Below are 17,385 nucleotides of genomic sequence, written 5' to 3'. Positions count from 1 at the left end.
GATACATTGGCTATTAGACATTCATTTCTTGGCACAGTTTTAATCATTGTTTAATCCCTGTGCACACTGGCTACCTTAAGTAGAAGGTACTTTTTTCAAATGTTGTAAAGTGTAAACCATCTCTGACTGGAGAACTGGCATCATCAAGAAAATAATGACCAAAATATATTCTGAAATATTCAGTACCTGCTTTTTTACAGAATCCTCTTTTTGAGGGGGCCTGTATTATATTTATCACAGAGTTTAATTTACTGTGATTTAATTAAACTTTATTTTTTTATTTCCCCCGTGAGACTATAAACTCCTCAAGAATAAGGGACTGTGCTCATTGTATCATCAGATAATTCTGCTAGAGGCTGTTAAAGATAAAAATATATTAAGTAGCTATTTAGACGATTTGTACTTAATAATCACAGTTTTCTTGGCAGGATGATGAAATGGTTGAGAACATAGGCTCAGGAACCAGATTGCTTGGACTTAAGTATTGTCTCTGTTACTTAACTAACTCTGTAACCATAGACAAGCAAGAACTTAATCTTTGTGTGCCTCACTTTTGCTATTTGTAAGATAAGAAATGTTGTGAAGATTAAATGATTTAATACATATAGTGCATTTAGAAAAGTACAGTAATATCTCAATAAGTTATTGTTACAGTCATCACTACTACTACTAATAGTACTATCAACATTATTCCAGAAATAAACTTCAAACACTGTTTTAAAATAATATTAAATATGCTGCATTTAATCAGTTGTGATCAAGTCCTGTATTTATGTTGAAATGGCAAGTCAAACAATTTGAACCTACAAATTGTTCCCTCTGCTCTTTTTCCCTGACTCTACTGTTCAATGTCAAACTCATCCATTAATTTCAAGTACACCCTCCTCTAAGAATCCTCTTCCATCCCTTTCCTCCCCTCACCCTCCCAAAATAAGGATAATTGTTTTGTCTCTGTGCTCTTCCTAGCACTTCCTTTAATTTACAAAATATTTCTTCTAGGCTGGGCATGGTGGTTCCATGCCTATAATCTCAGCTCTTTGGGAGGTCAATGCAAGAGGGTCAGGAATTCAAGACCAGCCTGGGCAACATAGGGAGACTACATCTCTTTAAAAAAAAAAAAAAAAAAAAAAAAAGCCTGGGTGTGGTGGCACATGCCTGTGGTACCAGCTACTCAAGAGGCTGAAGTGGGAGGATTGCTTGGGCCCACCTGGGAGTTCGAGGCTGATCGTGTCACTGAACTCCAGCCTGGGTTGACAAAGTGAGACCCTATCTCAAAAAAACAAAAAACAAAAATAGTGGCTTCCCTCTATCCTTAATGCCATTGCTCCACTTTAAGTTGTTAGCTGATACGAGAAGAGTGGTCAAGTAAAGTTGTTTGTGATTTGTTGGAAGATGTTGGAATATGTTTAACACTCAATGGGAAAAACTCATCTGAAAGCACGAGTATGAATTTGAGAAAGACTAATCTTTTTTATCAAGTTTCCCTGAAGACAGGCTTCAGTAAGATCCAAAATATAATTGGAAAGATTCATTTTAGATAGGAAATGGGACAAAATTGCTGTTAAAAGGAGGGAAGGATGATAGAGTTGATGGGTTCAGGACAAGTATTACTATTTAAACAGTATCACTATTTAAAAGGATGAATGATGTATAGGCAGATTTATATGTTTGTGTTATCAGGAAGCTGAGAAACTTTCTAGTCTTTTTGCCTCATCCTCCTCCAATCCATTACCCTCAATGCAACCAGAAGAACCTTTATTATATTCAAATCTGATTGTGTCCTTCTCTAAGAAGTACTTACTTCATGCTTTCAGAAAATATTTCTTGAATGCCTCCTATGTGTTAGGCACTGAGAATATAGTAGTAGAAAAAAGTAGGCAAAGGCCTGGCATGGTGGCTCACACCTATAATCCCAGCATTTGGGAGGCTGAGGCGGGTGAATCACCTGAGATCAGGAGTTCGAGACCAGCCTGGCCAACATGGTGAAACCGTGTCTCTACTAAATATACAAAAAGTAGCCGGCCATGGTGGCAGGTGCATGTAGTCCCAGCTACTAGGGAGGCTGAGGCGGGAGAGTTGCTTGAACCTGAGAGGCAGAGGTTGCAGTGAGTCAAGATTGCACCACTGCACTCCAGCCTGGGTGACAGAGTGAGACTCCATCTCAAAAAAAAAAAAAAAAAAAAGAGTAGGCATAGTGATTTAATTTAGCTCCAAATTAGAGGGACGTGTGTGTTCCTACTAAATTTGCAATGTCACAGAGCCGCCTCTTCTTTCTGCTTACTCTTCTCAGTAGAGAGGAGGGAGAATAAATAAAGATACTCTTTATATAACTGCCCATGGTTTGTTAGTGATACATATCTTTAATGGTCTTCTGATAATAACCTGAATTTACCCAGGGTTGATGTTGGAAGGGCTTCTGTCCTCTTGCTGTTGGTCCTCTCTCTAAACTAGCTCACTGTAGGTTTAGTTGGCCTAGTGGAAGGTAGATGAACCTGAGTGGTATAGACTGCCCTCTACAGTCTCAACTTTGGGGCCTATAGGCACAGGCATGAACTTCTTTCTAGGCATGTTGAAAACCATGAACCAGGTGAGGAAGGGAGAAAGTTGTATTGTCATGCCTACTGAAATGGAACATTTCAACAAGCCAGCAGGGAGAAAGGTAGTCCCAGAGGTCTGTATTTAAAATGCGTCTTCAAGGTCTTTTGTTCATTGCCCTGTGGGCCCTACTTGCCAATTCCAGGAAAACAGAAATTTCGCTTGACACCGACACCTCGTACCACCTTAAATTCTGCTTTGTCTGGTAATAATATTGCCTCTCGGAATGGTTGAACCTCCAAGGACCACATTTAGCAGGTACAGCCCCCTCTCCAAGTGGATTCACCAGCATCTGTCAACCAGAAAAGCTGGAGAGATCTAAGGCTGTTGCTGTTTCCGTTGCTCTTGGCTCCTCACTCTTCCCTTGTTATTCAGTGGTTACAGAAAATGAAGCGTCACTCCTGTTCTCATCTACCTTCAGCTTCCAGCGTACTTGCCTCGTGTCACTACCACCCTTATTTTGACAGTTGTATCACTCCAGTGAGGTGTAGGTAGTAGGAGGAAGAGAAGTTGAGAACTTGTGTTCTGGCTGTCATTTCCACAGAATTCCTAAATAGCCAATTTAAAACAAAGGTTTTCAGAGGAAAGCGTGGGGTGCCACCACTGCCACCAGCACTGCTGTGCCAGAGCTGAGCCCTGCCTCCCCTTCTTCCTGACACCACCGCTCATGTCCTCCAGCCTGTTCCTACAATCTGTTGAAACTTGGTAGAATACTATGAAGTTCTAGGCATGTAGAGACATGCCCACCTGGCTCCCTCCGCTCCAAGGTTATTAAAGAGGCATATTGGAAACTGGCACCAAAGTGGCATCCAGATAAAAATCCTCAGAATAGAGAAGAAACAGAAAATTCCGACAAGTAGCTGAAGCATATGAGATATTATCAAATGCTAAAAAATGGGACATCTGTGACAAATATGGCAGAGAAATTAAATGGTGGAGGAGGAGTTGGAAGTCATTTTGACAGTTCGTTTTAGTTTGGCGTCACATTCCTGTAACCCAGATGATGCCTTCAGGGACTTTTTTGGTGGAAGGGACCCATTTTTATTCAACTTCTATGAAAACTCATTTGAGGACTTTTTGGGGGAATCAAAGGGGTTCCTGAAGAAGCAGAAGCTGAGGAACAGTCATTTTTCTCCACCTTGATTGGATTTCCATGTTTTGGAAGTGGATTTTCTTCTTTTGATACATGATTTGCTTCATTCAGTCATGAGGTCATGGAGGCCTCACTTCATTTTCCTCCATGTTATTTGGTGGTAGTGCCATGGGCAGCTTCAAATTTGTATCAACTTATACCTAAAATAGTTGATGGCAGAAAATCACTACAAAGAGAATTGTTGAAAAGGGTCAAGAAAGAGTCGAAGTCCTTACCGATAAATGGTGAGGAGCAGCTGCTACCCTTGCATAACAAGTAACTCAACACACTCATTTGAACAGAAATGTTAAACTATAACAAGCACCATTGAGGATTAAGGAACATTTCTTTGAAGATTTCAGATGAATTCGACTTTCTTTTTCATTGTACCTAATCTAGAGTATTTATAAACAGCTCGTTGGAGTCCCTATTTGTCTTAAACTTTTGAATTTGTTGATGAGGCCACATAATAGGACCTTTTTTTAAAACTTCAAAATAGTAAATCTCTGTATGCACTTTGCTTTCATTATTAAATATACTTAGTTGAACCTTGACTCTTGAGTAGTGGTAGGACAAGATTGTACACTTAACACCAGCATGGATCTGCTTTTCCATTGTGTCTGAAATGTGAGCCAGGTGTAGTGTCAAGTGACGTTAACATTGCCAGCATAAATCTTCCACAGAAATAATTCCTATTTTTTTTCTGTCAAGTGAAGTTAACATTGCCAGCATGACAGCATGAATCTTCCACAGAAATAATTTCTATTTTTTTCTCTATTTAGTAGTGTAAGATATTAATGCATTCATCATAATACATTTCTAGTTTAATATAAATTAAGGATGTTTTCTAGTTGTGGATGAATGCTAGCAACTTAGTTTTGACAGTGGTTTAAATTAGTAATGTTAAGCTGAAATTTAAAAACTAAAGTTTGAGAGGGTCGAAAATTTACCTGCTGCGTATAATGCATACTCATTATTCGAGTGATGGGTACACTGACAGTCCAGACTCCACCACTGTGTCATACATGCATGTGTGAAATCTGAACTTGTATTCCCTAAATATATAAAATATTTTTTAAAATTTAAGTAAATCTGGTAAACTGAGTCTTTGTCATTTGTTTTTTAAAAAAAGAAATGCAAATGTGTTTGGTGCAGTCTTTCCTGAGTGGGAAAAAATAGATAAAAGTTTTCATTAGTTGAAGATCTATTTAAACCATAACATATTTCATATATAATTTCCTTGAAATCTCTTGTTTCTAAAATTATGTCTTTATAAGACAGGAACTTTAAATGAAAGATCTAAATGTTTAGAGTAGTAAGTTTGCTGATATTTAATTAGTGTCCCTTATCTGAGCAACTTAAATAGCATTAAAATATGTAGCTTAAATATGTAGTGTTATTTGTTTTTTTCATAATTCTAGACTTGTTTCTTAGAGTAAAAAAGCATAAACAAGTATTGTTGAGAATATTGTTTCATTCTCAAGGTCAGTACCCTAAGTTTTTAATACATTTTTTGTAATTTTGTAAAAATTATAAATACAGAAAGGAATGCAAATAACAATTATGCCTTGCTATGAAAATGTATGAAGTGAACACAAATTAAGATATTGTATGTTTTCAGCAGTTGAGAAGCTTCCTTCATGCTTCCTCTGCATCATTATCCTCCCCGTACAAACGTACCCGCTGTTCTGACTGCCATCATCATTTGTTTTACCAATTTCTGAACTTTATATAAATAAAATCATTTAGTATGTATTCTTTTTTTTTTTTTTTGGAGATGGAGTCTTGCTCTGTCGCCCATGCTGGAGTGCAATGGCATGATCTCGGCTCACTGCAACCTCCGCCTCCCAGGTTCAAGCTATTCTCATGTTTCAGCCTCCCGAGTAGCTGGGATTACAGGCGCCTGCCACCACACCCGGCTAAATTTTTTTGTATTTTTACTAGAGATGGGATTTCGCCATGTTGGTCAGGTGATCCACCCACCTCGGCCTCCCAAAGTGCTGGGATTACAGGTGTGAGCCACTGCGCCCGGCCTTATGTATTCTTTTGAATCTATCTTCTTTTGTTCAGTAATATGGTTTTTTTTTTGGGGGGGGGGGGCGTTGGGGACAGAGTGTGAGACAGGGTCTCACTCTGTCACCCAGACTAGAGTACAGTGGTGCAATCACGTTTCATTGCAACCTTGAACTCCCAGGCTCAAGCCATCCTCTTACTTTACCCACCTGAGTAGCCGGGACTACAGGCGTGCACTACCAGGCCTGGCTTCTTTTTTTAAAAAATGTTTTTGTGGAGCTACGGTTTTGCCGTGTCACCCAGGCTCGAATAGCTGGGACTACAAGCATGTGCCACCACACCCGGGTAGTTTTTGTATTTTTTTGGTAGAGAAAGGGTTTCACCATTTTGGCCAGGCTAGTCTTGAACTTCTGACCTAAAGTGATCCACCCGCCTCGGCCTCCCAAAGTGCTGGAATTACAGGCATGAGCCACTGCACTTGGCCTTGACGGACATTTTCAACTTGGGCTATGATGAACAGTTTTATGAACATTTGTTACGTGTCTTTTGATGCACCTATTAGTATACTTTTCCTTTTTTTTTATACAACTAGTAGTGGACTTGCTGAGTCATATGGTTTCTGTAAAATAGCAAACATTTTCCAAATTTGAAACCATACATTTTTTAAATGCCAAACCTTTTATCCAAATTTGATGCTACCAGTTTACATTCCCATCAGCACAGCAGTGTTTCAGTGTTCCTTTGCCCCCTACTGTCAGATGCTATTTTGTTTGTTTTGTGTGCCATTCTGCACTGTACATGTGTAGCAGTATCTCATTGGAGTTTTGATTTGCATTTCCCAATAATATTGAACACCTTTACATTGCTTATTAGCTATTTGGATATTCTCTTTTGTAAATCCTGTATAGATCTTTTGTCTATTTTTTAATTGGATTGTCTTTCTTTTTCTTGTTGATTTGTAGTAGTTATCTCACTCTGTGGCTTGCCCTTTTACCTTCTTAATGGTGTCTTTGGTGAAAAGATTGACTTTGCCAGTCTTTTTTCTTAATGGTTGTTGCCTGTTGGGCCTTTCTAAGAAATATTTACCTAGTTCTAGGTCATAAAGATATACTAAAAGGTCATTTTCCAGAAGCCTTATTGCTTCACTTTTTACCTTTGGGTCTATAATCTATATGAAACTTATTCTTTTAAGGACAGGATTTACTTTTCCATATGGATATCATATTGATCTGTCACCAATACTTGAAAATACTCTCATGTTACTGAAACACTGCAGTGAAACTTTTGTTCTGAATCAGGTGATTATATAGAGAGAGAGATCTGTTTTTGGATTTTTAAACTCTGTTCCATTGACCACCTTTTTATTTATGCTTTTGTCTAGCTGTGTCTTAATTACTTTAGCTTTATATTAATCTTGATATTAAGCAGTATGCCCTTCTCTCTCTCTTTCTTTTTTTTTTTTTTTTTTTTTTTTTGAGACAGCGTCTCACTCTTGTTGCCCAGCCTGGAGTGCAATGGCTCAATCTCGGCTCACTGCAACTTCTGCCTCCCAGGTACAAGTGATTCTCCTGCCCCAGCCTCCCGAGTAGCTGGGATTACAGGCACCTGCCACCACACCCGGCTAATTTTTTGTATTTTTAGTAGAGACGGGTTTCACCATGTTGGTCAGGCTGGTCTCAAACTCCTGACCTCAGGTGATCCACCCCCCTCAGCCTCCCAAAGTGCTGGGATTACAGGTGTGAGCCACCGCACCCGGCCTTTCTTCAAGTCTTCTATACTATTCTTGGACCTTTCCATTTCCATGTAAAACTTATAATCCCTTAGCCTTTATGGTGATATATTCCTCAACCAGATTTCTGGGAGCGTAGCCTAATGCGTAAACACACTGCTTACAAAGAGCCAAAATAAAACCAAGAACTACAAATTTAAATAGTTTTAATCAGCGTAATGCATGAGTGCTGTATGATTTATTTTGTGTATCACAGTCTCACAGAGATTGTTTTTCAACAACCAGACATCTGTTTCTCATACCTCAAAGTTGTCGTCATTATTAAAGAAGTTACAGAATTCCATTCAAGGAAAGTACTGTCTTTGTTTAGGGACATACCTTAATTGGAGTGTATTGTGTTATGAAGATGAGACCCTCTTCATATCACCTGGATGGTCATGGATGAGACAAAAATATAGGTCAAATAATTGATATGATGACTTGAGAAATTTTGAGAGTTTTGAGCAAATTCAGTGGGCAGAGGGGAACTGGGGACTGATGCCTGGCAATATGGTGAGAGACTGGACTTAGAGATGACAGTATAACTTAGGAGTAAAGAGCCTGAGGTCTAGAGCCAGATTGCCTGGCTCAGCCACTTACTAGCCATATGAATTTGGTAAGTTAATTATTCTTTGTATGCTTTATTTTCATTATTTGTAAAGTATGGATAATATTGCCTACCTTGTAGGGCAGTTTGATGATTAAATTAGTTAATATAGGTAAAATGCTTAGGAATAGTACCTGGCGTGTGCAATTAACTAGACTACAGACCTTACTCAGATTTGGTTAATGGTATAGTTAATTGCCATATATAGCTAGCTATTATTATAGCTAATAAAAGTTATAATCTGCCCCAGAAAGAGAGAACAACCACCAAAAATTATGTTTTATATATATATATATACATATATGTGTGTGTTTGTGTATATACAGACACATACACTTATGTGTTTTTTGAAGAAATGTTCTAAGTTTGATGAAAACTATAAACCCACAGATACAAGAAGTTCAATGAATCCTAAGCACAAGAAACATGAAGATTTCACTAAGACACAATATGAAGCTGCTTAAAAATAAAGAAAAAACTATTAAAATCAGTCAGAGAAATCACAGACAGTGGAGAAACAAAGATGACAGCACACTTCTCTTTGAAAAAAAAATTCAAGACAGAAGACAAGTGGGGCAGCATCCTTTTTTAAATTCTTTAATTTTCAAATTTAGGAATAGCATCTTTAAATTACTGAGACAAAGACACTATCAACCTAGAATGGTATACCCTGAAAAAATATTTTCAAAAATGAAAGCAAAGTGAAGATTTTCTCAAACATATAAAAAATGGAAGACTTTATCACCAGTTGACTTGTACTATAAGAAATGTCTAAGAAATTTCTTCAGGCAAAAGAAAAATGATACCACATGGAAATTCACAGAACTATACACAAAATGTACCCAAAAAACCCCAACCACAACAAATGAGTGCAGGCAAAATCTGACAAAATCAAGCTGGCCAGGGTGACATGCAACTGTATTCCCAGCATGCTGAGGGTGCTGAGGTTGAGAGGACCACCTGAGCTCAGGGGTTCCGGAACAGCCTGGACAGCAAAGCTGAGACCCCATCTCTTAAAAAAAAAAAAAAAATCTGGCTGGCTGCAGTGGCGTAGTCCCAGCACTTTGGGAGGCCTAGGTGGGCAGATCACGAGGTCAAGAGATCAAGACCATCCTGGCCAACATGGTGAAACCCCATCTCTACTAAAAATACAAAAAATTAGCTGGGCGTGGTGGTGGGCGCCTGTAGTCCCAGCTACTCGGGAGGCTGAGGCAGGAGAATCGCTTAAACCCAGGAGGCGGAGGTTGCAGTGAGCTGAGCCCCACTGTACTCCAGCCTGGTGACAGAGTGAGACTCTGTCCAAAAAAAAAAAAAAAAAAATTGGCAAAATCTGAATAAGGTTTGTAGTCTAGTTAATTGTATTCTCCCAGTGTCATTTTCCCATATAACTCACTGTGGTTATGTAAGATGTTACCTTTGGGAAAACTGGGTGATGGGTACATGGTTCTATCTGTACTGTTATGGAGTTTTCATATTTATTAATAACGGCTATACTGAAACGTAATTCACATACCAAAAAATACATCCTTTTAAGATGTACACCTCAGTGATACTTTAGTATATTTACGGACTTGTGTAACTATCACCACTAATTTTAGAGCATTTTTATCACCCCCCCCCCCCCCAAAAAAGTCCCATGCCCATTCACAGTCACTCCCCACACAACCCAGTCCTAGGCAATGGCTTGTCTACTTTTTATTTCCACAGATTTGCCTATTCCAGACATTTCATACGATTGGAATCACACAATATGTGGTCTTTTGTGTCTGATTTTCTTAGCACGATACTTTCAGTGAGTGTTCTTTCATTTTATGGCATGTATCAGTATTTCTTTTTTTTTCATGGCCAAATGTTCCCTAATGGGAATATGAGACATTTTATTTATCCATTCATCATTTGAGGGACAGGGGGGTTCTATTTTTGACTGTTATGAATAACACTGCTATGATCATTCATGTACAAGTTGATGTGTGTTTTCAGTTCTTTTGGGTATATGCCTAGGAGTAGATCTGCTGAGTCACATGGTAACTCTATGTGTAACATCTTGAGGAACTGCCAAACTATTTTCAAAGTGTCTGCACAATTTTACATTGCTACCATTATTGTATGAAGATTCCAATAAATTTCACTATTTCTTATTGCTTGTCTTTTTTGTTTTAACCATCCTAGTGGATATAACTTGATATCTTCTTGTGGTTTTGATTTGCATTTCCCTTAATGACTAATTATGTCAAACATCCTTTCATGTACTTATTGACCATTTGTATACCCTCTTTGGTGAAATGTCTATTCCAGTATTTTGCCTATGTTTTAATTCATTTATTTGCCTTTTTATGGTTGAGTAGTAGGAGTTCTTTATATAGTCTGGGTTCAAGTCCCTTGAACACATGAGTCACATATATTTTCTCCCATTTAGTGGTTTGTCTTTTCACTCTCTCGATGGTATCCTTTGAAGCATGACACTTCTTAATATTGATGAAGTCTGATTTATCTGTTTTTCCTTTTGTCACTTGTGCTTTTAGTGTCATATCTAAGAAATCATTGCCTAACCAAAGGTCACAAAGTTTACTACCATGTTTTCTTCTAAGAGTTTTATAGTTTTAGCTTATACATTTAGGTCCACAATACATTTTTGTTAATTTTGATATATGAGGTAGGGCTTCATCTTCATACCTTTGTTTGTGGTTATCCAGTTGTCCCAACACTGTTGAAAAGATTATTTTTTCCCATTGAATTGTCATTGCATCCTTCTTAAAAATCATTTGGCCAAGGCAGGAATGGTGACTCATGCCTGTAATTTTAGCACTTTGGGAGGGTGAAGTGAGAGGATTGCTTAAGCCCAGGAGTTCAAGACCAGCCTGGGCAACATAATGAGACACCATCTCTACAAAAAAATTGTTTAAAAAATTATCCAGGCATGGTGGTGCATACCTGTAGTCCTAGCTACTCAGGAGGCTGAGGCAAGAGGATTGCTTGAGCCCAGGAGGTCGAGGCTGCAGTGAGCCATGGTTGTACCACTACATTCCAGCCTGGGCAACAGAGCGAGACCCTGTCCTAGAAAAGAAAAAAAAGATCAATTGACCATAATGTAAGAGTATATTTCTGGACTCTTTATTTCATTGGTCTATTCTGATGCCAGTACCATACTGCCGTGATTAATGTTGCGTTGTAATAAATTTTGAAAATAGGAAATGTGAGTCTTCCAACTCTGTTCTTCTTTTTAAAGGTTGTTTTTTAATTTTGGGCCCCTTATATTTCCATATAATTTTTATGATCAGCTGGTCAATTTCTGCAAAAATAAGGGAAGAAGGAAAGGAAGCAAGTAAGCAAGCAGCTGGAATTTTGATAAGGATTGCATTAAATTGGTAGATTGATTTGGGGAGTATTGATATCATAACAAAATTGTCTTCCAAACCATGAACATGGAAAACCATAATGCACCCTCCCCCACCCCCGCAAAAAAAGAAGATTTGATACACACAATATGGATGAAACTCATTCTAAAATACACATTGCCTCCAAAGACCAGACAATCTTTAAAGTATGTCAGAGAATTTTCTTAAATTTTTTAAAATCCCTTTCTCTGTTCTTAAAAATTAAGAACCCAATAACCCTGATAATTAAGCACTGATTTCTGTCTTTTAAGCTACCACTATTTCCATTAAATCCTCCCTTTTAGTGATCTTCAAATGGCCCTATTGTTAATTGTAATGAGGGGGAAAAAGGCTATCTTTATTCCACTGGCCAGACTTTTTTCTCCTGGTAAATTTTCATTTTGCAGGCAGAGAGGTTTTATCATAGCAGTTGCTTGCAAGTGGGAAGTAGAAATGAAACAAAAAGGGAAGAAAAATGGTAGTATTTAAGGAAGAATGCAGAATCAACGTACACTAAGTAGGAAAAAAATGAAAATGCGTGACCTGGTGATATTTTAAGCATATTTTAAATGAAATGGTTTGGAGGGGAGGACCTGGCTTTGTGTTTCAATATACAGTATTTGAATACACTATTATGTTGGTGCAAAAGTAATTGTGGTTTTTGCCATTACCTTTAATGGTGCCATAATGGCAAAAACCTCAATTACTTTTGCACCAACCTAATAAATTCCTGCAAGTGAGAAGCTGTTCATCTGGTCCTACAGAGCAACTTCAAAATATGTTTCAGATATTCCCACCTTTTAAAAAAAAATTATTATTTATTTTTCAGACAGGATCTTGCTCTGTTGCCCAGGCTGGAGTGCAGTGACATGATCATGGCTAACTGCCACCTCGGCCTCCTGGGTTCAAGCAATTCTCCTGCCTCAGTCTCCTAAGTAGCTGGGACCACAGGCGCGCACCACCACACCCAGCTAATTTTTGTATTTTTTGTAGACACGGGGTTTCACCATCTTGCCCAGGCTGGTCTTGAACTCCTGGGCTCAAGTGATCAACCTGCCTCGGCATCCCAAAGTGCTGGGATTTCAAGCATGAGCCACCGCGCCTGGCCCCACCCTTTTTTGTTTTCAGAAGTAACTATTTTTAATTTATTTTAAAATAGGAAATGAAAGTGGAATAGGGAAGAGGTTACTGACAGTTAAGTCTGTAATCTAGAAACCAGAAAGGAAGTGCCTCTACTGTTTCTACTTTATTCCACCAGAAATCCTGGCATACTTTAAGGAAGAGGAGACAGAGGCAGCCGTTGATAATCTAAGACTTAAGATGGAGGGATTCGCAATTAGGTCCCTGTCTGTTATTTGAGAAGCCCCCACTAATTCATCTACTAGGCCTTTCATAATGTGTAAAATTTTACTCAAGATCAACAAATAAGAAAAGTTCAAAACAAATGTAATTGCCAAAGATAGTTTTTTCGTATCATAACCTGGTATCGGATTTCTTTCGTTATAGAGTGCACGACAGATAATATATTAATGTCATCCTCAAATGATATTTTGAGACGAGGTAAGTAAATAGGAAAGAAAAAGTAGATTTAGCAAGGTTTAAAAAATACCAGTCAAACCAGATGAAAAGGACCTGGTGTGGTAGCAGTATCTAATATAGCCACTCACAGAAGAATTCTTGAACTTCTTTCTGCATTAGTACTTGGAAGTACTGAAAGTAGTAATGTAGAAAGGGTTGCAGTATCTGTCTCTTAAGAACCTCCATTCGATTACCTTACTTAGTGTTTACAACATGCTTTGTTAGGATTATTGAGATTAACATACTATGAGCAATATGCCTATTATTACAAGTTATCTCTTATTCAGACATTCTCACCGTTTGTAATATTTCTTTCCAGTGAGGAAGACACTGTGTTGTGCTCATTGGGAGCATAAGATTCTGGAGTCAGGGAGCTCAAGTTCTAATCCTGGCTCTACCATTTACTGGTTGTATTACTTTGAGCAAATAATTTAATGTATCTGTGCCTCTATTTTCTCATCTGTAAAATGAGGGTAATAATTTCTACCGTAGAAAGTGGAATCTAAAGTTATGAAGGTTAAGTAAGCTAATATATGTAAAGTGTTTACACTAGTGACTTGTACATCATAAGCATTATGTAAGTATATGCTAAATAAATATATACTCATTTTCCATATAGATTACAAACTTTTCAAAGTCAATGACTATATCTCCGTGTTGTATAAATTCTCGTATCTGTTGTTAACCATGTACATAGGAAACACTTATTATCAGAGTAACTTTGTAGGAGACAGTGAAATAGAGCCCCAGAATATCTAGAGGTCTGGAATCTACGATGAGAAAAATTTGCAAAAGATTAGTTAGTTTAACCTTTAGGAGGGAGGAAAGTGTTACTCATTAATTTGAAGAGACCAGTTTTGCCTTTTCATTTTATCAAGGAATAAGAAGCTTTCAATTGTTCTTGAGAAAAAAATAAGTATCTAAATGTTTATAATATAAAAATAACCCTACTGATTCTCTTATTTCTGTTCTGTGGCAAAGAAATCTATTTATGTTGCCTCTGGGAGGATAATAGGAGAGGAAAAATAGAGCCTTGTTTTTCTACCTTGACATACATTCAGTGAGAGTTTTGTAGAGATTTTTCACAGATGGTACTTGAGTTCAGTACTAATATACAAAAATACACATATACCCTATCTCTGACCCCCAGCTTGTGACTTTATTAGAGAAGTTGATATAAATGTTAAATGGAATAATACCAATGCAGATCTTACCTTCTTAGCATTTGGAGTGGTTTACTGTGTAATACTGAATATCCTAAATAATAGGATATGATTGTGTTTTGTGATGCTTTTGTTTTGGCATCAAACCGTATGACACTTCAGTTAATGCTTGTAATGCTAATGGATATATCTGACCCCATAAAAAGATTTTTGTAATGTCCTTTAAAATATGTGCTACTGTGGATTGTTACAAGGTGAGATTAAATGCTCTGAATTTAGAACAAAACCTGAATAAATATGGACGGTAAGTCAACCTAACATAAACAGATACTCATTTTAGGTAAATTTTTTTTTCTGCCTCACATTTATAATCATTTTGAGTTCCCTGGCTCATTTTTATTTGATTCGTGTAAATATTTTACTTGGAAGCGAATTTATATTGGGAGTGAGTAGTCCAAGAAAAACCTCATAACTTTGTAATTTTTGAGTTAAAATGTGAAAACTAAAGAAATGACCAAAGTGAATGTACAAATAGTTGCAGAACTAGACTATTTTATTTTGAAAGATTCATGTTCTTCAATGCCTTCTTGTTACAGGTGATGCTGAACAGGAGCTTGGCCCCCCTCCATCTGTAGATGAGGCAGCAAACACACTCATGACTCGTCTGGGTTTCCTCCTTGGAGAGAAAGTCACAGAAGTTCAGCCAGGTGACCAATACAGCATGGAAGTACAGGATGAAAATCAGGTAAGCTGTTTGCTATCACCTTTGTGAAACATGGTGTGAATCAGCTTATTATGCCAGAAATAATCCCAATTGTTGAATGCCTTTTGAGGCCTAGAATACAACTTAACTTTCCATAATCACTATTATTTCTTCAGTTTATGAATAATCTTTTAGCTTTAGTCTTAGATTTAACAACCCAAAAAGCCACTTTTAGGTTTTGATTGATTTAATGAATGAACGAGCAAGCCAACAAATAAAATTGACACGTATATAAGCACTGCACCCCAAATTTGCAGAATATACATTCTTTTCAAGTGCATGTGGATTATTTACCGAATTGGTTATATGCTGAGCCATAGAGCAGGTCTTGACAAATTTCCAAAGATTCCAGTTACTGTGACCACAGTGGAATTTATCAATTACAAAATGATAATTTAGAAAGTGGGATTTAAAAGATTACTTGGATCATTAGTTCAGATTTTCTGCTTTTCTGAAATACATATTTAAAACTAGTATTTCTTTTTAAGCACATCTTTAGCTATATCCTACAAGTTTTGTTATACTTAGTTTTTATTCCAATTTAAAATATTTTCTCATTTTTTTGTGATTTCCTCTTGGACTCAAAGGCTACTTAGAAGTATATTACTCAATATCTAAATATTTGGGGATTTTCTAAGTATCCATCTCAGAAAGTTAAAAAAATCTACAATTTAAAAAATATTTTATAGTTTTCTTTCTTTTTGCTATTTTCATTTTTTTCAGTTTAAATGTAGCAAAAAAAAGTACTAGAGTCAGATTCATTTATATGATCTTAATCTTCAGCGTGAATGTCTGATAGTGAAGCGTTTTATTCAGGAGATGACAAATTAATTTTAAATTGCATATTTTATTAATAAATATTAGTGAAGAGTCTATATCACATACTACTTTTGTTACAATGAGATATACAAGGATTATTTGAATATATTTATATATTGTGTGGATAAGTTCAGATGTTCCAGGGCGCTGTCCTCAAGCCTCACTCCTTAGGTTATTGGTTTTGCTAGCTGCACATTATTTAAATACTATCTTAACTCCCAAATTATCTCTAGCCCTGCCTTTTCTCCTTTACTTGAAATTTGTATATTTAGCTTCCCACATTATATTTTCTACCTAATGTTTAAAATGTATCTCAAACTTAACATGTCAGATTTCTCCCTAGAACCTGTGCCTTCTGCAGTGTTTCCCATATGAGTAAATGGTATCACCTACTTGCTTAGGACAAAAGCATTGGAGCCATTTGACTTCCATCAGACCCACATTCACTCTTTCAGCAAATCGTAGACCCTGTCTTCAAAATATGTACTCAATCTGATCCCTTCTCACTATTCCCACTGCTATACCCAAATCCAAGCCACTGTCATCTTTGCCTGTGCTACTGCCATAGGTACTAGAATGTAAGGCTGGAAGGCTGGGATTTTTGCCTATTCTACCCGTTGCCGTATCCTCTGCCCCTAGAACATTACTGTCATTACTAGGTGCACAGTAGGTATTTATTATATGAATAAATGGTCTCCTAACAGGTCTCTGTGTCCTCTCTTGCCCCCCTGTAGTCTGTTCACACAGTAACCAGAGTGATCCTTGTAAAATATGAATCCAATTCTGTCACTTTGCTTGTAATCTTCTACTGTATTCCCATCATACTTAAAATAAAATCTAAAATCTTTACTGTGGCCCAGAAGGCTACACCTGATCTAGTCACTTGCTACCTCTCCTACATCACTTCCTACCCCTCTCCCTTTCACGCACGGCTCTCCAGCTACATTGGCCTCCTTGTCGTTCGCCAGACACATCAGCTACATTCATTTTTACTGGAATGTTCTTCCCCCATAACTCACTTCCTCACTTATTCAGTGTTCTGCCTAAATGTTACCTCCTCAGAGAGGTCTTACTTAATTCCTCTTCTAATAATTGCACCTGCCCATCCATATACCCCTATGCTTCTACTTTATTTTTTCATAGCTCTTACCATTAACTGATATTACATTACATGTTTAGTTGTGGGGTTGTTTTACCTTATGACAAGAATGTATGTTTCATGATGTCAGAGCTGATGATTTTTTAAATCAATTTACATTGTAACTATGTCAATATGCTGTGCTCTGTGAATAAAAAATGGGAACGATATCGTTGAGGGATTTTTTAAAATTGGGAGCAATAAAACATCTGTTTCACCTTTCATTTCTTGATATTCATGTCAAGTTAAAATGTGACTGTTATAGTAATGACCAGGTAACTTGATGTCATATCTTATAACCCGAATATTTTTCAAGGACTCTGTCATTTCTACACAGCTACATTTCCTTGGATGATAAAATTTGTACTTGTTGTTCTTGAGATTCTGCATGTCACAGTGATTTCTGCATAAAGTCACAAGTCTATGGAGTGCACC

At 37.3% G+C, this 17,385-nt stretch overlaps 1 protein-coding gene and 1 pseudogene across 12 annotated transcripts in view; both read left to right on the top strand.

The window, feature by feature from the left end:
- TANC2 (tetratricopeptide repeat, ankyrin repeat and coiled-coil containing 2) overlaps positions 1-17,385 on the top strand; it is a 473,014-nt gene that overhangs the window by 223,073 nt on the left and 232,556 nt on the right. For all 12 annotated transcript variants that reach the window (XM_055386907.2, XM_055386906.2, XM_055386905.2 and 9 more), the window contains one exon: positions 14,827-14,975. In XM_055386907.2, the coding sequence (XP_055242882.2) occupies positions 14,827-14,975 (149 nt within the window). The remainder of the gene's footprint in view (positions 1-14,826; positions 14,976-17,385) is intronic.
- LOC109026719 (dnaJ homolog subfamily B member 6-like) lies at positions 3,295-4,450 on the top strand (annotated as a pseudogene).

The sequence above is a fragment of the Gorilla gorilla genome, chromosome 4, assembly GCF_029281585.2.
Source record: "Gorilla gorilla gorilla isolate KB3781 chromosome 4, NHGRI_mGorGor1-v2.1_pri, whole genome shotgun sequence".
Classification (NCBI taxonomy): domain Eukaryota; kingdom Metazoa; phylum Chordata; class Mammalia; order Primates; family Hominidae; genus Gorilla; species Gorilla gorilla.
This window is presented reverse-complemented; position numbering and strand designations above follow the sequence as displayed.